The sequence below is a fragment of the Patagioenas fasciata genome, chromosome 2 (genome assembly GCF_037038585.1).
Source record: "Patagioenas fasciata isolate bPatFas1 chromosome 2, bPatFas1.hap1, whole genome shotgun sequence".
NCBI lineage: Eukaryota > Metazoa > Chordata > Aves > Columbiformes > Columbidae > Patagioenas > Patagioenas fasciata.
The window spans coordinates 135,359,109-135,385,507 of record NC_092521.1 but is presented as its reverse complement, the minus strand read 5'-3'; the positions used below and the strand labels follow the sequence as shown (position 1 = coordinate 135,385,507).

Here is a 26,399-nt window from a genome sequence, read left to right as displayed (position 1 = left end):
GTCTCGGGTTCACAGTTTTTTCCCTTCTCAGTCCACTCGAGCCTGAGACGTGTCCATCTTGTCAACGTGGCCCGAAGGACGCCCCAAAACACTCCCACGAGTACCCCCCGCAACTCGCCGCGCAAGGCGCGAGGCCGCTCCCCAGCGCGGACCCCGCCCCGCCCCGCCCCGCCCCGCCCCCAGCGGCCGCAGCAGCGCGCACGCGCGCCTCGCCGCGCGCCGCGCCACGCGCCACGTGACGCGCCCAAACCCCACCGCTCTTTGTTTATCCCGCGTGAGGGCCGCGCGCCGGCCGATGGCGTCAGTGCGCCTTGCCCCGCCCCCTGCGCGAGGACCGCTTCCGCCGCGGCGAGCAGCGTCCCGGTGCTGAGCGCTGGGAGCCGGGGGTCGCCGCCCAGCAGTCGGCGAGCGTCGCCCCAGCGGCGCATGTGCTCCGGTGGGGGCGGCAGGCCGCCGGTGTCTGCGGTGGTGAGGGCGGGGGAGCATGGCCGCCCCCGGGTTGGAGAAGAGCAGCAAGAAGAAGACAGAGAAGAAGCTCGCGGCCCGCGAGGAGGCGAAGCTGCTGGCGAGCTTCATGGGGGTGATGAACACCATGCGCAAGCAGGTACGGCGCCGGCGGGGCCTGGGGCCGCCTGACGGCTCCGCGGCGGCTGCAGCGGGGAACCCGCGGCTTGCGGCGCCGACCCGCGGGCGGCCGCTTGTCGCCCGGCTCCGCCGCCGTGTCGGGCTCCCGCGGAGCCCGCGGGTCCTTGTCGGGGCTGCCCGATGGACAGAGTCCGTCTTCCCGGTGGAGGCTGGCTGGAGTTTTCGGCCTGGGTGCAGTGAACGCTCAGGGGGAGGCTGAGTGCCCGAGCCACTCCGGTGGCCCAGGGCCACTGTGGAGGGTAACTCCGGAACGCTGCCCGCACACTGACACGAGCAGCGTGACACGTTCAGGTTTTACTTGCAACAGCTTATTGTTGGTGCTGAAGGCAAAGACGCGGTGGATCTGCTTCCTCACCTCATGACGCCTTGCCTATGGTAGGTCTGTGCTCTCACTAGGGTCAGTGTTAAGCTGTGATTGCTGACATCCTCTAGTTATTCACATGACCCTTTTCAAACAGAAACCTGAGGGCAGTTAAAAGACGGTGGTGCTGAATTTTAACCAGGAATTTTAACCAGGAACTGTTCCATGAACATGTTCACTGTGTACCCTTGTGAAGAGTATTGCAGTATAGCAAAGCTGCAGAGGGAGGAGAGTCATGGCTGTAACCACACTTCAGTTTTACAGGTAGCATTTCTTCTTGTGCTTCCTCCTGACTACACCTGCCTGACTCACTAAGGAGCCAGTGGTACTAAAGGGGCCTTGGTGGCCTCATCTTTGCAAATTCTGACCTTTTTGGCAGATCAGATTCCTAGATCACTAGTCTAATCATCATTAAAGGTGACTCTTCTGTTTACCAATAGAGCAAGAGTGGCAACCAAAATTATAATTGCACAAGTGGATCTCAGTTGACCTGTCCAAACTGAAATAAATGCTCTCCGTTCCCCACCCCGGGAGTTCTGGTACAATAGCAGGAGTATGATCTGTGTAACTCCTTGCATATGAAGAAATCTTTCTTGTGAGAGGAGGAGCTGGCTTGATTGTGGGACTATGGTTCATTTAAAAACAGTGACATGTAGCCAGAATTAAAGCTGACTCTGAAGCCAGCTGTTCAAGAACAGTCAGGGGCTTCAAACTTGGCACTGTCATGTGTTGTGTCTTCTAGGGTTTAGCTGCTTGTCTCCCAGTACCTGTCTTGCCAGAGGTGCAGTCCAGCTTTTAGTGATGTGATCATCAGCAGTCTGGGTCCTGCCCTAATAAGTGACGTCAGAGTGTCAATTTTGCTTTTCTCTGGTATGTCAGACCTGTTGTCTCAGTAATACACAGGCAGTTGTGTAAGTGCAAAGGCAGAGAGGCAGCCCCAAGTCTGACAGTGTTCAAGGAGAGACTGGACAACACCCTCCGACACATGACGTGAACTGTGGGGCTGTCATATGCGGGAACAGGAGTTGGACTTGATGATCCTTGTGGGTCCCTTCTGACTCAGGACATTCTATGATTTCATGCAACTAAGCTCCTTTATGGAAAACCAAATTGGTTTCAATTATTTCAGTAGTGGAGTTGAGGCTTCGGACCTATGATGTACTTTGTCGATGTAGGCTTTGTTTCTGTTCTAATTGAGTAAACATATTCCAAGGCGTAGCTGAGTTTGTAACTCTGCTTGTCTCTGTTTACCTCCCACCTCTGTCATTGTTGACAAGGGAATGCAGATGCTTTTATACTTTCTAAGTAGATAGAGGAAATATTGCCCTCTTTCAGATGTACGTACAGCCCCTAGTACAGGGAAGTCACAGTGCTTTACCATGTCACTACTCCAGTACGTGGCAACATGTTGTTATTCCATGTACATACCTCGACTCAGTAGAGTGCCAGCTCTTATCTAGTTAAAAGTTACTCTAAAAAGGTAGAGAGAGGATCACAGTTAAATGCTGTGGAATCTGTGTGTGCTTCCCATTCAGATTTCAAAATCTGTTGCATTCAGATGCAACTCTGAATTTCTGCCTGCTATCAGAGTTTTCTGGAAACTTCTGATCTGATTTCAGATGGTGGCTTTGCATATCCCACCCAGTGCTGACTGCTCCAGAAATTCTTACATAGTTTATGACACTCATGCTTCTTTTAGGAGTTGTTTGTAAGAGGAGGTTAACTATTATGGGGGCAGACAGGGGGAGGTATATAAAATTATATAAAAATTATATAAAATTATATAGTATAAAATTAGGAAGTCACCAGAAGCCACAGGAAAATGTAGTCATTCAGCTGATTAGTTGTGCTGAAGTTTAAGAGGATTTATAGACAGCTCTTTCTTGTGTTTTGTTAAGTCAAGGGCTATGGTGTGGTTGTAAAACCTAAGTATGGTACAAGTTAAACATTTCTTGCGATGGAAATCGCAACACGCATGTGGAGCACTAGCTATTTATCTGCATTAGTTTAATGCTGTAGGAAAACAGGCCAATTGGAAAGCACAGCTAATTTTAAAGAGGCTGCTTTTTGTGCGAGCTGGTATCTAGGGGCATCCTCCATGTGTAAGGGAGTTTAAACTATAGACATATCTGCACTTAGTGCTGGTGGGATGTTGGGAGCAAGTGTGTTTAATGCATGGAGGACTTCTTGCTCATCTCCGACATGAGATGGCCCATGTTGTTGAGGTTTTTACAGAGCTATTTGACAGCATGTGCATAAATCCTTTGTTGTAGCCTTACAGCTGAGTGGAGATCAGGTGAGAGTGAAGTAATTGAGAATGAAGCTGGGACAGAGTTGCAAGGTGTTGCTGAACCTGTTATTTGGAAGATGAAGCACCCTAATGCAAGCTCACGCTCGGGTGTGTCCTTTGGTTGATGTAGCACCAGTCATCTCTTGCCTTATTTACGTGATTCAGTGACACCAATGGGTCCTTCTGGAAAGAAGTACAGAAATCCTCAGAAGAGCATTAGTTGAAACAGAACAGTCACATCCAGAAACATCACAGCGAAAGAAATGAAAATGATGGTCTGTTTTGCTTGATGAATATTTTTTTGCAACACCCAGAGCGGCCTGAGGTGCTTCAAATGACGGGTTGAGGCACTAAAGGTATCTTAAAAGCAGAGTGTGAAGTTCAAGCAGTAGTTGCAAGTCTTAGCAGAGCTTGACCATGGGGTTTTTTGGTGTCTGTACTGTTAGTTTCCAACACTTGTTTTGAAGCAGATGTGCTAGGAGTTTCAGCTTTAAAGGATTTCCTCTGAAACTTTTCTCAAATGTTCCCTTTTTTGTTTTTGTTTCAGTCCTAAATTGTTGAAAGCTACAGATGTACAAAGGAAGCTGTATGTCACACTATCTAACTTTTAATTCAAACTTTAAAAAAAAAAAGTATTATTTATATTTTTGTCCCATTCATGCTTCTGAGTCATATTTCCTTTAAGAAACTGAAAATTATGTTTATTTGAAGGGGATGCATATGTGGATTCTCAACTTTGTGAAGCATGCCCTAGATAATAATGTCTGTATGTGGAAAACATTCTCATGCTGTTCTAAGCAAGTATGTACTTCCCACAGTAGAAATTCTCTTTTCTGGGGTCAGTGTTGGCTTGGGTGCAGATAGCTGTTTCTGGTAGTAGTTCCATGAACTTATGGTAGTAGTTGAAAATTAATTCATGTTTTTATGAAGCGATGCTGCTCAATTTTTTGTAACTTTGTCTTTCCAAATATCATTTTATTACATAATATTCTTGAGTTGTGTGGATTAAAAAAAAGCAATGAATTTCCATAAGCTATTTTTATAGACATATTGTTGAAAGATTTTTGAAAATACTGATCTTTGGTTTTTTGTTTGTCTGCTTTTTCCTCTGATTTAGAAAACTCTGTGTGATGTCATTCTTATGGTCCAAGAAAGAAAAATCCCAGCTCACCGTGTAGTGCTTGCTTCAGCCAGTCATTTTTTTAACTTGATGTTTACTAGTAAGTCTTTTCAAACTTGCTTGATTATAAGCTTTCATGTTGATATCATGTCATACCAATAGTCCACTCACCACAACTCTTTGGGCCTGGCCTTCCAGCCAGTTCTTTACCCAGTGTATGAGCCAATGCAGGGAGGTTGCAAGCACAACCAGAGGCCACAAATGCAATTGCAAAGTACTGGGGGATCTCTGAAACAGCACCTAAGCTCCTGGGCAGAGGTGATGCAAGTGGGGACACAGGTGCTGCAGAATTCAGCCCTGGTGGAAGATCACGAGGCCTGCTGAGTTTGCCTGTATTTCAAGGCTTCAAGCAGGCGCAGCCTTCTGCTGTACTCTGCTCTTTGTCACAACAAAGCAGGAATCTCAGGCATAATGATAAGGTGCCTTAGAGTTTCTCACAGGCCTATGTTATCTAACACAGAGATTCTACTTGTCAAGCCCACAAGGTCAGTAAAACAATTAGTGTGATGTGCGTGTTTTTTCTACACCGTAGCTGCAGTTGCTTGAGAGTATTTACAATGATCCTCCTTGCCATTCTTCCGCTATTCCTGTACACCCAGCAAAGAGCACGGCCATCCAAGCCATGAGCTGCCTATTTCTCCAGGAAAATGCTGTGGGAAATGGTGTCAAAGGCTTTAATAAAGTCCAGGTAGACAACATCCACAGCCTTTCCCTCATCCACTAAATGGGTCACCTTGTCATGGAAGAAGATCAGGTCACTCAAGCAAGACCTGTCTTTCATAAACCTGTGCTGACTGGGCCTGATCACTTGGTTGTCCTGTATGTGCTGTGTGACAGCACTTGAGGTCATCTCCATAACCTTCCCTGGCACTGAGGTCAGACTGACAGGCCTGTGGTTCACCAGATCTTCCTTCCCACCCTTCTTGTAGATGGGCACTCGATTTGTCAACCTCTAGCCAACTGGGACCTCCGCAGTTAGTCAGAACTGCTGAGAAATGATGGAATGTGGATTGCTGAGCACCTCTGCCAGCTCCCTCAGTACCTTTGCATGTGTCTAAGTGGTGTAGCAGGTCGCTAACCACTTCCAGTACTATTTAATACAGTTTATATTCATTTACATAATACAACCATGCACACACACCTCTTATTTTGTTTGTCCCACTGCCTGCTTTCTTTAATGATTTGCATTGTAATCCTGGGAAAACAGCCATCAACTGTGTGCAGTCTTTGGTAGGTTCCCACTTTGTATAATCACTGTATTATCTACTGTGTGCAAAATGTACAATAACTAGAGTGGCTTACTGATGCAGTTTGTCTTTTTATCTATTTGCAGCAAATATGCTTGAATCAAAGTCCTTTGAAGTGGAGCTGAAAGATGCAGAACCTGACATTATTGAACAGCTCGTGGAGTTTGCTTATACTGCAAGGTAGTTTTGTTATTTAAAGCTGACACTTTTTTTAGGAAGCCTGCCAATTGTAAATGATAAAATCTTAAAATATGATTCATCAGTTTTGTTATTATTACAATTAATTACTTTTTTTAAAGCCTGATGTGACTAGACCTTCTATCCTTCTTCCATTTACCTTTTTATTTAACCAGTAGAAAGACCTGCAGACTAAAGAGAGTGGTAGTTGTCTCGAGAAAGCAATTTAAAGCACTTCAATCTTTTAACTTCAGTGTTGGAGTTTTTCTGAAATTCAGGCTCTTATTGGTATCAGCATGGCTTTTCTTTATGGCTGTGGTAGCTATTGCACAGAACCATTTCCAGGAGTTATACCTTCATCTCAGGACAGGCAAGGTGGATGACTTCTATGAACAGCCTTTCCCTCCCATCTCAGGCAGTCCATGTGTGTGTGTTTGGTTTATAAGTGGAGTTTGTGCAGATATTTGATTGTAAACAGTACTTCTTAATCCGCTCTCATGACTGATGGATGGCAGGCCTTTTGTCTTTGTACTAATGGGATTAACTTGCCTTAGGAAGGCTTTCTCTTTTGAGAGGAATCTTGGATACTGCATCAGTGGTGAGAGGCAGGCACTATCAGCACCACAGCCATATGGTTGCCTCCTGTGGTGCCCAAGCCCCTGTCTGTGGGCTCTGTGCCTTCTACTGAAGCACTGCCAATCTGGTTGTTTTGCTTCTGCGCTCTGAGCCAATCAGCCAGAGCAGTCTTGACAATGAGTTTAGACAGATTGTGCTGATGCCTGTTTTGGGAGTAGGAGACTGTGAGAAACAAAAAGGTTCTGTTCATTTTCTGTTTTCTGAAAGTACTTAATCACACATATCAAAACGATGGTATGATACTGCAGAGGTCCTGCATTAAAGACTTATTCTTCAGAATCCAGGACTGTTTACTCTTTGCCCTTCCTCCATAAAGTAGAGCAAATGAAAGCAATTTGGGAAGATCATGAAGGGAGGTTGTGTCTTCGGATGGTGTTTGAAAGATTCTTGGGCAAATAGCAGGGAAATAATTTTGCCATTTATGTGAACCAGTGTAAGTTGCACTTTTTTACTACAACAGAGTAGGTAATTTTAGTGATGCTAATTTTACACCTTCTGTTTTGCAGAATCTCAGTTAACAGCAATAATGTCCAATCTTTACTAGATGCAGCAAACCAATACCAAATTGAACCTGTGAAAAAAATGTGTGTGGACTTTTTAAAAGAACAAGTTGATGCTTCCAATTGTCTCGGTAAGAGAAATGCGGACTTAAATTCCCTGTTTATTTTTTAACTTTGCTGTTCCTGAAAAATAGATAGTATTGTCTAAAAGACAATAATATTCAGCTAAATCCAGGTGTATAAATAATTTTGCTCTGCATCTCAACTGTCATCCCTTGCTGTGGACAAAACAGTCTGACAGTTTTCTTTACTAGTATCAGGGCCCACTGGCTATACTAGGCCTTGTCCCAGGTTGTCAGCACCCTGGAGCTTCTTGTTTGTCAGAGAACCTCAGCTGCTTAGTAAGGTGGAGTTTCAGTTGTTACTGTACTTGGAGACAGAATTTACACAGAGTTGTGATTGCTACAAAACAAGCATATATTCTAAAAGTATGAACAGGATAAGTTTAGGCTGGTTTTGTTTTTAGTTGATTCGCATTTTGACTGAAATCCATGAATGTTGTCTGGGTAGGTCTGATATTTAATATGTTCTGTAGCTCTAATGTGAACTCAGTGCTACAGAAACGGGAAACAACACGAACTAAATGCTTTTTGATGCTTAAGATTTGGTGCATTTAAATCTCTGATTAAATTTGTTCATAGGGTTTCTTATTGACATTTGTCAAGTAATTCTCCTAGTAGCATCTCAATCATGTTACAGGTATTTATAATATCAATATAAATGTTTTGCGGAGTATCTGAATTACAATGATTCAGCTGACACTTCAGTGCAGAACAACCGTGGCTCTGAAACAACTGCTGGAAGGAAGATGTTACTTTCTAAGGAAAATGCCACTTGTGCATGCTTTGAGGCATATTCCTTCCTCTATGTTTTTTAACTTGAAAGTTAATTATACTCTCTAACACTTGCATATTTTGTTGCTAATTTATAGCAAAAAGGGAGATAAAGATTAGATCAATTTTCCCTCAAGGCTCTGTTTACAAGTTGAAATATGTTCTGTGCAGGCTCATAGGCAAGTCCACAGTTCATTTAAAAAAAAAAATGGCTTATTTTTAATCTCTTGAAATTTTGTCAAGAGGTAATACACTTGGATTTTATCTTTGTAGTTTGCATTTTACTACTTAGAGCAGCTCAGGCTTGTTGCAGCCAATGGATGGTGAGTTGCTTCTACCCCAAGTACTATAGCCAACATAGAAGGAAGATGACTGTAGCATGATGAGCAGAAGTTGCTGCTGAAAATCCGTGTGCTTGCCTGGTTAATAATGGGAAGATTTGAAACAGTAGCAGTCACCATTTAAACTTATATGCCAACCTTCTGCCCTTGCAGCAACATCAAGTCAACTTTTTTGTGTTGGTCTGCAGCTGACTGTGCTGCCTGTATAGAAAAGTCCCAGTTCTCTGTGACTCTTGAAGGAAATTGGGCTCAGTTGGTGACTGATGCTGCATGAGCAGGTCAGAGTAGGTCATAAAACCTGGGTCCAGTTTCTCAAGCTGTTCCGCTTAGACGTTGTTATTGTGATATGGTTCAGACCTGGTTCCGGTACTGCTATCTGCTTTGTAATAGGGAAAGAAACAGTGAGGAAATAGTGCTGGAGAAGTAGTTAATGCAGCCAGTGCTGCAGGTCTGACTCTCCAGTTACTTCAGTGGGGATAGGGATCAGAAGCTTGTGCTTTTCTTAGTTTGTCTTAAGTTGCAAGTGAGTTATGACAGTATGTATTTTAAAGGGGAAAAAAAAACCTGTGGTAATAAATATGGAACTGGGCTTGCAAATATCTCTTAAATTACAGTAATTTTATTATATTTTAATCTATTAAAGGTAATTACAGTTGAAGTTTGGAAATGTTTTTTTCTTAATTTTTCCTTCATAGGTATAAGTGTGTTAGCAGAATGCCTAGATTGTCCAGAACTGAAAGCCACTGCAGATGACTTTATCCATCAGCATTTCACTGAAGTTTACAAGACAGATGAGTTTCTTCAGCTTGATGTTAAGCGTGTGACACACCTCTTGAACCAAGATACGTTGACAGTGAGGGCAGAAGACCAGGTGAGGTCCCTGTTTCGTATCAGCTAAGAGCATTGAACTTCAGTATATTTTTTAAATCAAGAGCTAGTTTAAAGTATCTCATTTCTGATGCTCCTACAGTATTTGATGCACATAGCGCTTGCTAAATTGCAGAATAAAGGATGCATTGTAGCTTGGTCAAAACCAAACATCAATGAATATCCACATTTCAAGTGTGGTTATTTTAGGTGTTGTTTCAGCAAACTAGAAAGAAAGAGGTCATAAGGGGAATAAGCAAAAGTGTTTTCTTTATCAAGATAGCCATAGGGCTTCTTATTGCGTAGTACGTGAGCTGAATTAAGTTTGATGAATTACACCAGTTGCTCCCAGACTGGGATTCATGTGCTATCAGTGGAAGTGAATTACTTTGAAGTGGTAAGCAAACTACACGTTAATGGCTGTGTCTCTACCAAAGTATGGTCTCAGCCCATTTCAGAGAGGAGTTGCTTCTGAGGGAAACATAATATAGGAGCATACACAAGTTAAGTTTGGGGAACTGATGGACTTGGAAGCAAGATGAACAAAACATCGAAAGCTAGATGCACTGACAGTGGCACATTGATGGAAGGCGCTTACTTAGGGAGTACGTACCAAAAAAGTGTAGGTGGCTGGAAGAAGTCTGTCGTTTCAGTCAATTAAAAGTTATAACCTGTGACAGAAATTTTGTTTGCAGCTTTGCTGTTTGATTCAGCTTATAGCACAGCCCTGAATGCTTGCTTGGCAGCTTGTTATTTCCACTGCATGGAAATAAGAAGAGCATAGGTGTGTCTGCACTGCAGCCTCAAGAGGTGATGGTTGCAGCTGCTGGGTACTTCTTGCAGCTGCTGGGTACTTTTTGTAGCTTCTCAGTCAAATCTGTTGAAAGCAAACTGAAATCTTGCCTTTCTAGCTGTGCTGCTCTGGTGGTTGAACTGGGTAATTTAAGTTTGAGTATGTCACCATGAGTTGACTCATACATTTGAAGTGGAACGGAGGGATCGCATAGCCAAGATGGCATGTGTATCCAATTAGAAAGGGATGTTTTCCTTACTGTGTTTAGCTTTCTCAGAACTAATGTGTTTTCTTCAATGTGTCCATTGCAGTAAAAAGCTTAAATGTAAATAAGAATTCCTAAGAGTGGGGGATAACAGCAGGTGATTGAATATGATAGTTGACTAGTTACAAATACAAATAGGAGCTATGTCACAGTTCAGCTTTCTTGCCATGAGCTGGGAAAAGTCCAGATCACAGGGTAATGTTCACAAAGCTGGAAGTGTTTGGCTTGTAGCCAAAATGACACTTTGGAATTTACATTCTTGAATTTCTGTTGGTAAGGTAGGATGGCATGCTTTAACTTGGCAGCAGTGGTAGAAGTTTAGTGTAGGCAGCATGGCATCATGAAAATTCCTTTAGGAAAGTGGCAGTGTGCGGTATGAAACTGCAGAAGTTTGCCAGTGATACTATAGGAATCTTATTTCTCAGGAGTACTGCTAGAAAGTTGACATTATACTCTAACTTTTGTATTTGTGTAAAGCATGTTTACATTTAGCAAACAAAGGAAGGTAGCTTTAGTTACTATCTGTCTTATTTTTCCTGTATGCAATAATGTTTCTGTTGATGAAGAGACACCATGTTCCTGTCACAGTCATTCTGCTGAATTTCGTTGGCTGATGGAATTGAGCCTTAAGTATTTTTTATTTCTCTACTCTCCCTCGCTTCCTGGTCATTTTGCAGAATTATAGCTGAGGTGGTTTAGCAGTCCTGAATAACTCTAATTCTGCCATTAAATGCCCTTCCATGTTATATTTCAGTTACCACTGGTTGCTCTGATTGGTATTGACTGTGATATCACTTGTAATGAAGTTGGTACTGACTCTGAAGTGGCAGTGTAGTAGATAAGCTTGCTATGTGTGAGAGCAGCATGGGAGTATCTTAGTACATAGGTAATATTGTATTTTTGTTTTCATCTGCCCCCTAAGAAAACTCCTTATCTTTTCCTATAAAGAGAAGATTGAGAGGAGGCACTCCAAGTGGTAAATTTGTGATAGTCTGCAGCTAAAAACTTTAATTTAAATGGTCCCTAAGACACAACAATAGCAGTATATTTGGATCCCCAACACTATGATTTGGTAACAGAAGCAGTTTGTGAACTCAGGAGACTATATCAAGTAGAAACTATTTCAGCATTTCTGGTGAAGTGTTACCTGTGTTTGTGACGTGGAACTGGAAGCCTATTAGTCTTAACCTGATACAGGTTATCCACATTCACATGAATTGCAGATTCATGCTTCTCATTTGGAGGAAAAAAAAAAATAAGGCTAAATAGCAGAAGTAGTGGGTTGATTTTTTTTTTTTTTTTTTTCCCCCCCCCCCAGCTGTATAGATGGATTTTTTTGTGTTTGTGCATTTGTTTTCCTTCATGTCTGAACATTGTCGTTTTTGGTGTTTGGTTGGTTGGTTTGTTACGGTGGTTTTGGTTTTTATTTTGGAAGATGGCGGTGGATCCCCACATACTAAACTGTTAGTATAAGTTAACCTCCAGCAGGCAGAAGAATCAATTTGGAGCATTAAAGCTTCATTATTTGTCTTACTGTGTGATGATGTACCTTATTCTTTTCTTCTCTCTCGTTTAAGGTGTATGATGCAGCGGTCAGATGGCTGAAATATGATGAGCCAAATCGCCAGCCGTACATGGTTGATATTCTTGCTAAAGTCCGATTTCCTCTGATATCAAAGAACTTCTTAAGTAAAACAGTTCAGGCTGAACCACTTATTCAGGATAACCCAGAATGCCTTAAAATGGTGATCAGTAAGTTTACCTCCAGCTGAAATCTTTTATGTTCTGTATAATCAAAAAAATGCTGTGGAATTTTTGAAAATTATTTGCTTTAAAATGCCCTGACAACATTTTCATATTAAATTAATCTGTGTTCCCTCTAGCATGTTGCATTTAGTTGAAGTTGGATTAGCAGATTATCATGTAAATAAAACCCAGTTTATATAACAGAATGTGACTTTCATTTCTTTTCTCCTAGCAAATGACATCAACTCCGTGAAGAGTAAGGAAATAGAGATTTTGCTAATGAGTCATTAGGGTAATTGGAAGTGTTAGTGTGCCTTTGGGACAGACTAGTAACTTCAACATTGTTCATGTTCATATGTGAATTAATAAAAGAAATATTTTGTGTCAAATCTTTGAATATTAAAAAGTTTCCCTAAGCAAATTAGATTAAGCATATGTTGTGCTATTTTAATCTCTAATATATACTGACCATTGAGCCAACAGACAGTTGCATTAAGGTGCAGATGAGATAGGGAACAAGCTTCACTTTTGTTTTTAGACACCATTTGTGAAACTTTATCATGTAAGAAAGAAAAGCCTAGATGTTGATAAATATTCTGGAAAGAATTTTAAAAATATCAGTGGCGGTTAACTAGTTGGCTTTATTTTAGTGTACATCTAAAAAACTGTATGCAACTGTTTTCCTTCAGTCAATGAGCAAGACTCAAATTAACCTGTATGTTGGTAAGTATTTGCTGACCATTGACATGTCAATCATACTTTTTGTGTGACATGGAGTTTGGTACATTGTTTGAGAAATAAGGCTTTTTGTTTTCCTGGTTTTAGTGGCTTGTAGTGTCACTAATATTTTTTCATTATTAGGAAAATTTCTTAGGAGAATACTTATTTTCTTATACCAATTGTAACCAATATTTTGTGTTGTCAAGATAAAAACAGAAGTGAGAGGTTTTCATGAGGTACAATATGCTAGAGGTGCCTTCCTTATTAAGCAGAAATTGGGGGTTGAGGAGGCAGGTGTGGTTGACTCCTCATTGCATTCAAGTCCCTTTTAATGTTAGTCCCCTTGAGGCTCACAGTTCTGCTGTTCCTTTTCTTTGGTTTGCTTCCTTTTGCCTGTTTCAATGCAACAAACTTAGTTGCTTGTTAATATTTGTTAAATAAGCTGATCAACAAATTTGTATATAACATGAGTCCAAATCTATGTCCTGTTTTCACATGGAGCAGGCAATTTGAAATACGGTTTAAATCTGGATGGGCTGCTGTGCATTCTTCCCTTTTAAATCAAAGCTGTAAGAGGTGTAATGTAGAAAGTTGGTTTCCTCCTTTTCCATCCCTTCCCTCTCCCCGCCATCCCTGCCTCCGAAATATCCTTGCCCCTGTATGAGCTTCATTGAATCTGCAACAGTTGTTGTCTTCCTTCCAGGTGGGATGCGGTACCATCTACTTTCCCCAGAAGACAGAGAAGAGTTAGTGGAAGGTACACGGCCAAGAAGAAAAAAACATGATTATCGCATTGCTTTGTTTGGAGGCTCGCAGCCCCAGTCCTGCAGATATTTTAATCCAAAGGTAATCGTTACCTCAGAATGCATTAAGATTCACTGTTTGTAATCTCATGTGTTTTATTTGCAGATGATATTAACTAAGACATAATGATCTGCAAAATGGTATTTGGAAGGATGTGTTCCCTGCCTCTTGAGTATAGAATTGAAAGAGTATGATTAATTGGGTATTTTCAAATCTATGTACCTAGATGTAATAACTTCATTTTTAATAGAATGATTGTGTGTTTGTTTATTGGCAATATTAGATATGGAGTCCAGATAAATCCATCTGAGTTGAGAATCGATTGGTATGTGCATCCCACAGCTGGAATAAAAGGGCATCAAAACATCAAGCAATTGGTTAGGAATATATAAAAGTCTGTGTGCATGTGCATGCATGTATATGTTCAGAGAATAACTCAAAGCAATTTCCTTTTAGCACAAGTCAAATTATTGGCTCCTGTGTTAGCATAGAGCCCAGTTTTGGAGTGCAAAGTGGTTTTTGAATGCATTTATTATGAATATGTAACCACTTATCTCAATGGTTCACAATTTTGTTTGTTCTTAAGAGTATATAAGGAGAAGAATTGGGAGGCAAGTATTCTCTAAGTGGAAAAGGGTGAGTTTCTACAACAGAACTTTAAAGATGACCAATTTAAAGCAAGCAAGCTTTGCCTGAAATTTGTTTCCTGAATAAATCAAGCCCCAGGAATGGTGGATGTTTCAGCTACACAGGCTAAATGGTCTAGAAACAGCAGCTGCATGCAAAAGGATTATGCGTAGTCTGTTTTACCAGGCAAGAACATGCAATAATACAGAAATAAGTTGCTACATAAACATCAGGGCTCTCTAAGTTATGAGATCACATACATACAGTATTTTGTTGCAGAAATTCTGGTTGTTCTAACTCAGCATATTAAATGCTTGTTTTAATTTCAAACAGTTCTGTGTGTTATCTATGAACTTTGTAGTCAATGTGAGCCCTGTCAAATCTAATTCAGAATGAATGAGCCCTTGGGATGCGTTTTGAATTCATCACGCACATTCCCTTACGTAAGATAAAATTGAAGCTACCTTAGTTGAGCACCACTAAAGTCTTGAACAAATGCTACCAGCTTTGATGGCTTAGTTTGAGAGACATTAATATGTATTTTTGTTGGGAATTCCAACTTCCTAAATAATGACAACCTCTTTCCTTCATACACATAATCAAGCAATAAGCAGTGCTCCAACTGGGGGTGAGGAGGTGAGGGGAACAGAGCAGATAATTCCTTCCTGTCCAAGGTCTGAGCTGGGGAAACCTTTGATCAAGGCATTCATTCTTTACAAACAGTTACTTGGTTTTGGCATTTTAGTAAGCTGTAATTCAGCTAACATGCTCTGACCTTTCTTTTATTAGAAGAAAATTAGGTCAAAGTTTCTTTCTCTTAATCTCCAGTTATTCATGTTGGAACAAAGCTAATTTTAGGCAGGATGGAAACTAGCTTTGTGACTTTTTGTCCCCGTCATTAATTGGCAACGGTATTATCAGCATAGCGTGCAGTTGATTTCTTTGCCAACCTAACTGATAGGTGAAATTCCTTAAGTGCCTAATGTCAATGGTGATCAGAACTCAAAAGATGGAGGTTGTTGCTTCATCACTTTATAGACTAATATAAACTTCCCCAGTTGTCATCATGCATTTTCTGAAAACTTAATCTTGTTTGAAAAATAATAATCTCAGTGAATGCTGAGTGGGAGCAACAGGCAAAGACTTCCAACTAAAAGGAAAATCGTGTATGTAGTTAGATGATCTTCAGCCAGACCTCAACTATAATATTACACAGAAATTCATTTTGTGGACAAAAAGTTATATCTATATAAGTCTACATAAAGCATATGATAAAATAGGTAATTTTTTTCCCTAGACTGTTTACCCAGTCTTAATACCAAAACAGAGACGAGTTTGGAAGAAATTTTGCAGAGCTGCCTCTTGATCAAGCTTTACGGCCTTGCATGTGGATTAATGGGGAGGGGGGAGGTGGGAAGAAGGAAATAAGTGAGTAATTGTAGATCTTAATTCTAACAAGCATGTCTTTCTTTAATGTTGTCCTAGTGCTTATATGCTTTCTTGGGTATTCTTAGCTAGCCTGTCATGTCTTCTTGAATAGCTTTTACTTACTTAATTTCCAACCCTACGCTATTTAAAGGTCCTTTTCTGGATGTTTTGCTTGAGTATTTGAGTTTGATCTTTAAGAAGCTACTGTCACAATTAATTAAATGCAGCAAAGCAAGGATTCAGAACCCCTGTTGAATTAACATCATGTGCATGCAAAATAAGTGTGGGATGTTACGCTCCAATGCTGCAAAGACTGTATCACATTTAACTTGCTTTAGTCTTATCAAAAGATGGTGGGAATGTCACAGAGCAGAGAATTAAGCGTGTGTATGTACTTTTGAAAGGTTAGGACCTTGGGAAAGAACTGAAATTCTGTTTGTGGTCTGAACTGATGGAATAGTGACCTAGTCCTTCACTTTTGATTTTAATTTAATTCAATAATTTAATTAAATTCTTATCTCTCAGATAAAGAAACAGTTCAAAAACAAAGGTCATGTTTGTCCTGAAAGTATTTGTGCAGTTGTGAGTGATACAAATTTCAAGAATCCTAACACTATAAAAGTAGTGCAAAAAAATTAAATTTTCACTGATTTGCTTTGCTCGCAAAATTAGTTTCTAATGTTAATCGTTGTTTCCTTGTTGTCAAAAAGAGTTCTTTAAATAAGAGTGCATTGGATACTATGTGTAACTTGTTGAAATTGTTAACAGTATTACTTTAAGTCTATATTTGTTGTCTTTTTTGCACTGTAACTGATATTTCTATTGATGCATGTACTTCATCAAGAGAAAAATTATGCAACAGGACAGATGCAGATTGGTATAAAATTTGTGGAGCAACTTGGCACTATTTTGAGTAGAGATGTTTGTTCTCAGAATAACACTAGAAATCCTAGACGTCCTATTAACAGTGGTCGGAAGCATTTTCTTGTTGAATTTTCCACAGAATGTTTTAAGAAAGGTGTTGGGGTTTTTTTGTTGTTTGTTTTTTTTTTTTTTTCTTCAAGTTGGGAATAAAATACTTTTTGTTTTATGAATTCTTGGGGATTTTTGAGGCAGCAATATGCTTATCCTTTTGAAATTGCTGTCTCTAGTGACCAAAAATAGCTGGAAGTCTAAACTTTTTAACAGCGCAAAGTCCAGCAATAGCAAGTAAAAAGTAACAGATATCTGGCATCACTATTTCTTGGTGATGAAGGGAACCAGCATACCTTTTATGAGGGGATAGTGCTATAGTCAATAACCTTTTGGTGGGTAGGTTGTCCATATTAGGCATGTCTGCTGTTTTCCCTGACAAACTTAGAAAAGGAGGTTATCAGCTGAAAATGAGGTACTTTTTCACATGGCCCATAATTACATGTGTACCCTGTCACAGGGTCTTGTGGCTGCTAGGAGTTCAGATATTTTTAAGAAGTGATTAAATAAATTCATGAAAGAGAAAAAAGGCTTTTCAAAAACTGATAAACACAAAGGTACAGCTTCTGCCTCTGGTGTCCTGCATCACAATTTGTTGAAAACCAACATCAGCAGGAAAAGTGTCACCATATACCTATCTTGTTCTTTCTTTCCTTACTCAGCCCTGTAAAAATGATGCCTGCCACTGCCCAGGGCTCTGTGGATCCTGACTGTGGCATAAAGCAAGTCTTCTGCATAATTCTTAAATGTGTACAGTACATAAACTGAAATCAGTTCTATGTGGTGCAGAGTAATACTGAGGAACATTACAAGAGAATGACCTAAATTGCCTCCTGCTGAGAGAGGATACTGAGTGTGCCCAGGTTATGGGAGAACCTGTGGCTTTTCATTTGATAAAGGTGTGGATGAAATGGTAGCTATGAACTAAAGCCATAAGAGTGGGTCAGATCACAGCCCTTTATAACAAGAAAGGAAAATAGCAGGGTTTTTTTGAAAAGTGCCAGAAGTTTGAGCTAGAAAAATATGTTGATCTTGCACAGTGCACTAAGACATTTTCTTAAGATTTATGCAGCTATTTATTTTGCCATGCTGTAGTATGGCTTTCCTTTCTAGGATGCCCCAGGACCTGTTTCTCACCATAAAGGGCCACGTGCACCTGCCAGCTCTTCTTGATATGGGGGATGCTACAAGAAAAGATTGTAAGATGGTTTTGGACTATAACATACTCTGCCTCTTTCTTTGAACCCCCATGTAGGAGTCGCTGTTCTTCTTCATTGACCAAGGTGTTTGAAGTATGTCCTTGCTAAGAAAATGTAATGATGTAACGTCTTGTGTGAACCATTACAATGAAGGTCATTCAGCACGTCTAGCTAGACCATACGGAGGTGATGCAGATAGCAGTTAAGGTCCCATACTTACTTGTTTGGTATAGGATACAAGCTACACTCATGGAACATGTGAGATGCTATTACTCAAGAAGTGTTTCTTGTGCTGTACACTATCCTGATCTGCCATCAGTTGCTGAGTTTGGTGTTCTTAAGGCTTCGGGTAGCATTACCGCCCGTATTTGATACTTGCTGGATTTGCCAATACATGCAAAATCAGTTTCTTGGCAACATGACTGCCAGTATTTGTGATGGAGCATTACTCTCTTTCTCATGGTATCAGCTGTGGATAGCTATAGATCATTTGTGTTTTGTAAATTCTGTAAATAAGCTTCTAGTTGTCATGGTAATAAAGTATGTATCGGAGCTTTTTAACTGAGTTGCTTGTCAATTTGGATATTATCTTCTCCTTTTTCCTTCACCTTTGTTTGGTACATTCTGTATTTTTTCTTTTTAGAAATAATCTGTTACTATATGTAAGATGTCTTTTTCATTGCCTATAAAAGCAGTTCTGCTCTTTTGATCACATGCATTGTTTCTGATATCATAGCAGCATGAGGTCAATTTTGTTGGAAAAAAAAAAATCTGTTTTTCAGGGAAGCTGTACTGGGTGCACACAGGGAATAAGGAAATAGAAATTGATAATGTCATGGTTCATTGCAGCTAACTATGTCTGTGTCTAAGAGAATTTTTCAAGAGTACGCCTGAGGAGTATTCTTCAATAAACAGTATTCATGTTTGTTTTGAAAAGGAACTTTAAATCTGACCATATCTAAATCTCTGTGAAAAGCTCTGTTTGAAAAACACTCGCTGTGCAGGTAAGTGTTATAATCTATTAGACATTACCTGTTCTTTGTAATGCAGGATTACAGCTGGACAGACATCCGATGTCCCTTTGAAAAGCGCAGGGATGCAGCTTGTGTCTTCTGGGACAACGTAGTTTATATTTTGGGTGGTTCCCAGCTCTTCCCTATAAAGCGAATGGACTGCTACAATGTGGTGAAGGATAGCTGGTATTCCAAGCTAGGACCTCCAACACCTCGAGATAGCCTTGCAGCCTGTGCTGCTGAGGGCAAAATTTATACATCTGGTGGTTCAGAAGTGGGTAAGACACTAAAAATCTTTAAAACAAACCAAAAAAAAAAGCAGAAACAAAGATACCTGAAAAATTTTCTGGTTTTTGCATGACTGTTAAAAAGAAACTGCACGTTGCCATGTTAGCCTAATGAGTTCATTTTCCCATATTTAGGATTTTATCTTTCCAACACTCCGTTTCTGTTCTGTTTTTAAAACGGTTTCACTGATTGAAATTATTAGTATTTATATTAACTAGAGCATAAAGTACACTGCAGCACTTAAGAGTTTAGGGACAAGCAAATATATTTTGAGAGTGCCACTCTGCCTTTGGCTTACTCCTATAAATCCACAGAACTCATTGTGGTTTAAAATTTTCTGCAAAGTTTGGCCAGAATAGTTGCATTTGTGACAATGGCATTCCTTGTGTATGTTGGGCCTGATGAGGGTTTTAAGGAGAGAAAAAAAAAAAAAAAAGGAAGGGGTGCTGAGGGGAAAAAAAGCTTTTGAAACTACTGCTTTTGGTGGTGAAATTATACCTGGCCATGTAAAGGCATTTGTCCAGTTTTTCTGTCTAATGATAGAGGTTATCTTCTCTTAGATTGCTAGTCTATTAGTTTGCTTCAGTAAATGGAGATATACTACTTCCTTCGGCTTTTTTTTACTCATCATAGTAAAAAAATTAAAACCACCAGGTTTTTTTATCTCCCCAAGAAACCTAGTGGATGGCTTATGCTGTGTTAGAGCAACATTATAATTTATTTGTCTAAATCTGATATAACATCAGCAAACCAAAGTTGGAATGTAGGTATGCTTTATCCATAAAAATATAGTTTAAAAAAAAACAACTGTGTTCTAGGGGGGGAAAAAAAAAAACACAACAAAACCAAACACAACAAACAAACACAACAAAAACACACGCCAAAACCCAACACCCAAACAAAAAAAACCCTAGAGCCAGGGACAGATTTTTTTAGTAGATCCTCTTGAGTTCTGCCTTGCTGCAGAGGTAGGTGAGCAGAGAGGAAAAAAGGTCATAGTCGGTGCTTGACATTGGTAAGTCACTTAATGAGAGCAGTGACATTTAGGTAACGTTATCTGACTTCTAAAATATTTTAGGCTAATGTAGCAGCAGATTAGACAGTTCCAAGCTGCCACCTAGTGTGGTAAATGTCAAATAGCACCTTTCCCATTACTTGAAATAGGCTTATCTAAGGCTGCATTGGGAAATTTGGAATTCTACAAAATCTCGTAAACCTTCCTAGCTTCCCACATGTCAGTTCATGAGGGAGTATGATCCAAACTTTGACTGTATAGTTTATTGTCCAATACATTGTAATTAGTTAATACAACTATAATGGAAATTTTAATTTTGCTTTTAAATCCACCCTTACTGCACAGTTTCACTTTGCCTTCCATAAATAGTATTCAAGGTAGCATAGTAAAAGCTAAAAATTAAAAACTGAGTTTATTTTGCTTGTACTTCTTTTCTTCTTCGGAATCCAGTGTTTGGAAAAGTCTGTCTATCCAGAATCTAGTATTTTCTAATTTGGAACAGACAATTATGTGAAACTATTAATCAAAGAAAATGCTGCAATGTGTTTACTGTAAAGAAATCTAAAATTTGCATGCTTTTTGCATTGATTGAAGAGTTTGGCAAAAAATTGCTGTGCCAGTCCTTTACAGAAAACAGGGTTCTTTCCCTGTTTTTGAGTTTGCAATATTTAGCAGAGTTTGAAAGCTAAACATACTAAATTCTTCTACTATATCTAGGTGTACGGAAAATATTTTAACATTATACTGACAGCATACTGAAAATGGAAGCTTTTCCCTTTTTTTAAAAAAAGACATCAAAGACAGCTCTGCTGTACTTCCCATGGATGAGAAGTTCTACAACTTCAAAGCAATAAAGATGTGTATTTACATCAAGAAAAAAATATGTCCCACTCTAAGTTCTTCATGATATTGAGAATGAACTGGTAGGAGTAAATGCAGAGTTAAAATTTGCTCTTGTATTTTGGGTCTGGAAATGTAGCACTGTTTTGAGGGTTCAAATCCTAACCAGTGAGTGCTGCTAGTGTGACACAGTTTTTAGAAATAGAAAGTCAAGGAAAAAGATCACAAGAGAAAGCACCTTTGACTGTTCTAGGGGAAAATATCTATTGAAACAAAGGAGAGATGGATCCTGGTTCTTTTCTGAGGAAGTTGTATCCAGCCGTCTCTGCTTTGGCTATGGTTCAGCTCATCACCTGAGCACAAGTCTTTAGGCTCCCACCTATCCTCATTAGAAAAATTGCTTTTGATTTCAGTAACAGTTTTATTTGCCCTTGAGGGAGGAGTACACAGACCTTGCACTTCCAGAAAATAAGTATCTGCTAGTCCCTAGAAAGAAGGTAGCATGGTGAGGGGTAGCTGTTTTATGGTTGCTAGCAATACTAGGAGTATATTATGACATAATTGAGCTATGTAGTTCCAAAGGCAACAAGTATTCTGCGAACTAGGCAAGTCATATTGCTTAGAGAAAAGACTTGTGAATCTATACTCAGTTTACAAAGCTGTTTTCATCTTCATATCTGAAAGTTCAATATATTTCCAAGTAGTGAGAGCAGCTTGAGGTGATGATAATATGGATCAGTAATTTATATACATGTCTCTACAGTGTTTATTCTCACTGCCTGCCTCTTCCCCCCCCCCCCCCAAAAAAAAAAGCCTTTTCAAAGACAAATAGAATTTTTATAAACTTACTTGCATATTTTGGAACAAAAAAGTCTAAAGAATTACAAGTATGCACTTTCTGAATAGTCCCAAGTTTCAAGTTGGTTAGTTCTGCTTTTGGAGGTGGGAAAACAGTTTTCCCTTTTCAGCTAACAAATAAAACATCAATTTGATAATTACTGTTAGACTCTTCTCTTGAAAGACAACCATAAAAATTAACACCACTTTGGTGGGTTTCTATTTTTTAAGGAAATTCTGCACTGTATTTATTTGAGTGCTACGACACGAGAACAGAAAGCTGGCACACGAAGCCCAGCATGCTGACTCCGCGATGCAGCCATGGAATGGTAGAGGCAAATGGTCTCATTTATGTATGTGGAGGAAGCTTGGGAAACAATGTTTCTGGAAGAGTCCTAAATTCCTGTGAAGTTTATGATCCAGCCACTGAAACGTAAGCATTGTATCAATTCTGATTATTTTTGGCCACTTGCGTCTTTGCTTGCTGTGTAAATAACTGAAGTATAGATGAACAGGGAGAATTCTATGTGGTAAGGAATTTTCCTGAGTCAAGCAGTAATGAAACAGTTACTTGTAGTTTTACTTAAAAGGTGTTTTTTCTTAAGCAGCTTTCATGTGTATTTCATTTTCCTAATGCTAAGTTTTACTTACACATTTTATACTTATTTTCTAGGAACTAAATAGTGAGTTTTCCTGGTTTATTTGGTTTTCTTTTTCCCCAGTTGGACGGAGCTGTGTCCAATGATTGAAGCCAGGAAGAATCATGGGCTGGTGTTTGTAAAGGACAAAATATTTGCTGTGGGTGGACAAAATGGGGCAGGTACTTTACTTCTATCAATTCTCTAGCTGGTCACACAAGGCTTTGTTGGAGCCGTTTTCTTTTGCAAATAATTCATTCTACTCTGTTCAGCTGCAAAACTTTGAGCAGTACCATAAAACATGTCCTGTTGTCACATCATTGCCTTCTTTCCCCTCCTGACTTTACTGTATCTTATTTTTCAGGCTCTTTTACTAATGATGGTACTGTCAAATTCAGATACACACCCATACTGTAGCCAGTTCTGCAGTAGTTAATATGGCTAAACCAGTCATCTGAGAAAGTATAACCTTTTAATTTTTTAAATTCTTCATTATGTATTTTGATAGATTTTAGAATTCTTTTGAGATAGGTAAAGGTGTAGCCACTGTTTGGGAAACTTTAGTCTAAAGACTTAAAGCTAGTCAGCTATTTTGAAGCAGCAAAAAAGTGAGAACTTTTTGGCTGCCCTAGTTTTGAAATACGACTTACTGTTATGGGCAGCTTATTTATGATCTGCTTATCTCCTTGTCTTTAAAGCTATAATAATAATAATAATAGTTTATTTCCCAGGATAATTTAATTTTAACTACACAGCATTTCTGAAGTGCTTTTCAAAATGGAAAATTCTTGGCAATTGTTAATCATTACTTATAGTAATTCAAATATTTTATTTCAGATTAATGCTATTTTAGAATATAGCTTGCATTTCATTAGCTACTAAAACTATTCCAGCGTGATTGATTCCTCATGCAAAAATTCAGTAGATGTGTTTTTTTGCACTAACGTTTTATCAACCAGTTATAGCCAGAGCTGCTACTTTTCAAAATGTTTGTGTATTCACTGAATGCTCATTTTAGAAGTCTTTATTATTGAACCAATAATATTATTTTGCTGTTCATATTCTGTAGCCTGACTAATTGTTCTAATTATAACAGGAAAGAGTTTATATCTGGGGTGAAATATTCATACCTTTTAACATTATATAAAGGTTTCTTAATCTCTCAGATCTAATAATTCAGGACTGGAAGGGAAAACTATGTGACTCATAGTACTGTTGTTAAATGGGGATAACAGGATGCTTGTAGATATTGAAGCAAAGGAGTATGGAGCAAGGTTCTTCTCGGTGACAACCAATGATAGGACAAGGGGTAATGGGTACAAACTGGAACACAGGAGGTTCCACTTACATTTGAGAAGAAACTTCTTCTCAGTGAGGGTGACAGAAGACTGAAACAGGCTGCCTAGGGAGGTTGTGGAGTCTCCTACTGTGGAGGCATTCAAAACCCGCCTGGACGCCTTCCTGTGTAACCTCATCTAGGTGTTCCTGCTCCACCAGGGGGATTGGACTAGATGATCTTTTGAGGTCCCTTCCAATCCCTAACATTCTATGATTCTGTGATACTAGCCTGTTTCCTAATGAAGCAAATCTTAATCACAAAATCTACTTTTCTCTAATAACTTTCGATTCCCTTGGCCCTTTTGAAAGAGACTTAGGCTTTTCAATTTCAGTGATTTTAATATCGTAATGAAGGGAGACATCTGCTATCAGTAAAGTACCAATTTAGGTAAAGGTACTGGTGATCCCTTTGGAATAAAATGCCCTCACTATAGGGGAGTTTGAGGTGGATTCCTGAGTTTTAGTCAGTAGCCACAAGTCCACAAGAAATTTGGCATTGTTAGTTCTTCTGTTCATGAAGTAACATGGTAGAACCTCTAGAAAGCATATAATGTGAAATTTGTTACAACACATCTCACTTTCCATCTCCTTTTTACTTTTCTCTGTTTCTGTATTTATAAAAGGATAAACTGCTAGTTTAGAAACCTGTGGCCTTTTTTCAAGGTTTTTGTTTGTGTGTTTGTTTTTTATTCTAGGACTTATATTTGAATCTAAACCTTGAAAATAAAGACTAAGTTAAATGAAGCATTTGTATGCTCTAGTTCAGTCCATATGGTATAATGTAATAAGCAGTTATCTATTTCATTGCTTTGTAGGTGGCCTTGATAATGTAGAATATTACGACATCAAGATGAATGAATGGAAGATGGTGTCTCCGATGCCATGGAAAGGTGTAACAGTGAAGTGTGCTGCTGTGGGTTCTATAGTCTATGTCCTGGCTGGTTTTCAGGGTGTTGGTCGATTAGGGCACATTCTTGAATATAATACTGAAACAGACAAGTGGATAGCCAACTCCAAAGTCCGTGCTTTCCCAGTAACAAGTTGTTTGATCTGTGTTGTAGACACTTGTGGGGCAAATGAAGAAACCTTAGAGACCTGAAGACCTGTAGGAGATGCTGAGACATTTTTCAAGGACTTGGGGAGAGATGGCTACTGATGTTTTTCTTCCATGTTTTACTGAATCTTGTTGAACTGAGTAACAGAAAAAAATGAGATGCAGTCATTCAATTTGTATATACAGCATATTGTATAACATGGATTTTTTTTCATGCCCATGTTCTTGTCTGTTTTAAGAGATGGGGATGTGTTTTGAGAATCCACTTACCTAGCTGAGATCATATGGCATCTTCCTTTAAAGATATTCTGTGTTTGGCATTGTCAAAAATAGACCCAAGCCAATTATTTAGAAGAACTCAAAGCATTTGATGAAGATAAGATTTCTGGTTAAATGACACTTTTCCAAGCTCAGTTACAGAGATTCTTCATTTAATAAAGGTGAGTAAATGAAGCTTGGCTCATGAGAAATACGAGCAAAACCTTTTCTCATTTATACCTACCCACAGAAATCTTACTAGGATGTAATGAAGATTTTCCTCAGGAAGGATCAAGGATGGCAGTATAATAAAGATTTCCATGGTGAATGGGGATAGGTTATACAGCTCTCCAGATTATGATGGCTGCCCTCTTCCAGTGACTCTCTTCCATCATTTGCATGACTGCATACCAATTTTTAAAGTAAGACAGGCCACATATAGATTAGAGGAACACTTTGCTAATGACATCTTTGGCATTTTGGGGAGCTTTCACAGAAAGACTTCAATTTTTTTTTTTTTTTTTTTTTTTTATTATACTGAGGTAGGGGGGTGGGTGGGCAAGTCTGCAATAATTGTGCACTAGCAATTAGCAAGTTGGAAATTTGGGATTAATTTTCAATATATATTCCCAGGTGTCAGACTGTACATATTGTGGATGTCAAGCCATTAGCAAAGATGGGAATAGGAATGGGAAAGCAAAGTCAATACAACAACTGTATTGATTTTCTTATTGAAAATGACTTCTTTAAAATGGCATGAATCAAGTCATTAAAGATACTTCAGAAGACTTCTATAAAGTTGCACATGGTTATTAATCTCTGGTTTATAAGCATATCATTCTGTAAATGTTTCCAGCCAACATGATAGTAAATTTCTTCCAGCACAGAAGTTTAGCTTGTCAAGCTATCAGTGTCAATACTGTGTGTATCTTCCAACTTCTAGGAAACTATAAAAATGATGTATTCATGTCTGTCCTGCTCCCATGCTAGTTTATTAATATATTCATCCTAATTCTGTCACCTCTGTTCTAACTTGCTAATTTTTTCAGATCTGTTTCTATGAGACTATTTAATTAACTTTAAAAGTTGATGCTTGCCTACCTGTACCTTGTGCATCACTGGTGGTGTAGATTTTTAGTCTGTTTTATTTCCACAGATCCTCCCAAGTTCTCATAAGTAGTATAAACTCCAGTTTTCGAAGTCAATGCTTCTCTGTAGACTTCTTCCTGGTTTTCTTCCTCACCCTAACAGCTCTGCATGTACTGAAGGTAGTAAGTGCACTCCTGAGCTTAGTAGTGGTTCCTGCAATTCAGTTCCTTATTCAGTAGAGAGTGAATGCTACAACACCCTTTCTTCTTGTTCCCCCTTGCCTTTCCCGTTTTCCAAGCCACGAAAACAAACACGCCACTGATGTTTCTGATCCTTAA

The 26,399-nt window shown here is 39.3% G+C and overlaps 1 protein-coding gene across 3 annotated transcripts; it reads left to right on the top strand.

Annotated features, from left to right (window-relative positions):
• Window positions 1–277: 277 nt before the first annotated feature.
• KLHL7 (kelch like family member 7) lies at window positions 278–25,943 on the top strand. Of its 3 annotated transcripts, XM_065832106.2 has the most exons (12): window positions 278–604; window positions 4,414–4,516; window positions 5,810–5,903; window positions 7,043–7,167; window positions 8,966–9,141; window positions 11,773–11,947; window positions 13,365–13,507; window positions 18,742–18,982; window positions 21,916–22,117; window positions 22,407–22,504; window positions 24,476–24,550; window positions 24,722–25,943. In XM_065832106.2, the coding sequence occupies exons 1-12, from the start codon at window positions 485–487 to the stop codon at window positions 24,757–24,759; spliced, it is 1,590 nt and encodes a 529-aa protein (XP_065688178.1). In that variant the 5' UTR covers window positions 278–484; the 3' UTR covers window positions 24,760–25,943. The 3 variants fall into 3 exon arrangements, with proteins under 3 accessions (XP_065688178.1, XP_065688177.1, XP_065688179.1); XM_065832105.2 differs by having other exon boundaries at window positions 24,476–25,943; XM_065832107.2 differs by lacking the exon at window positions 278–604 and having other exon boundaries at window positions 7,081–7,167; window positions 24,476–25,943.
• The last annotated feature ends 456 nt before the right edge of the window (window positions 25,944–26,399 follow it).

Bases quoted from the DNA above. Each gene is read 5' to 3' on its own strand.
- KLHL7 (XM_065832105.2), top strand. From the start codon at position 485: ATGGCCGCCCCCGGGTTGGAGAAGAGCAGCAAGAAGAAGACAGAGAAG. The intron at 4,517-5,809 runs GTAAGTCTTTTC...ATCTATTTGCAG, and splicing joins TTTTAACTTGATGTTTACTA to CAAATATGCTTGAATCAAAG. The intron at 18,983-21,915 runs GTAAGACACTAA...CTATTTTTTAAG, and splicing joins ATCTGGTGGTTCAGAAGTGG to GAAATTCTGCACTGTATTTA.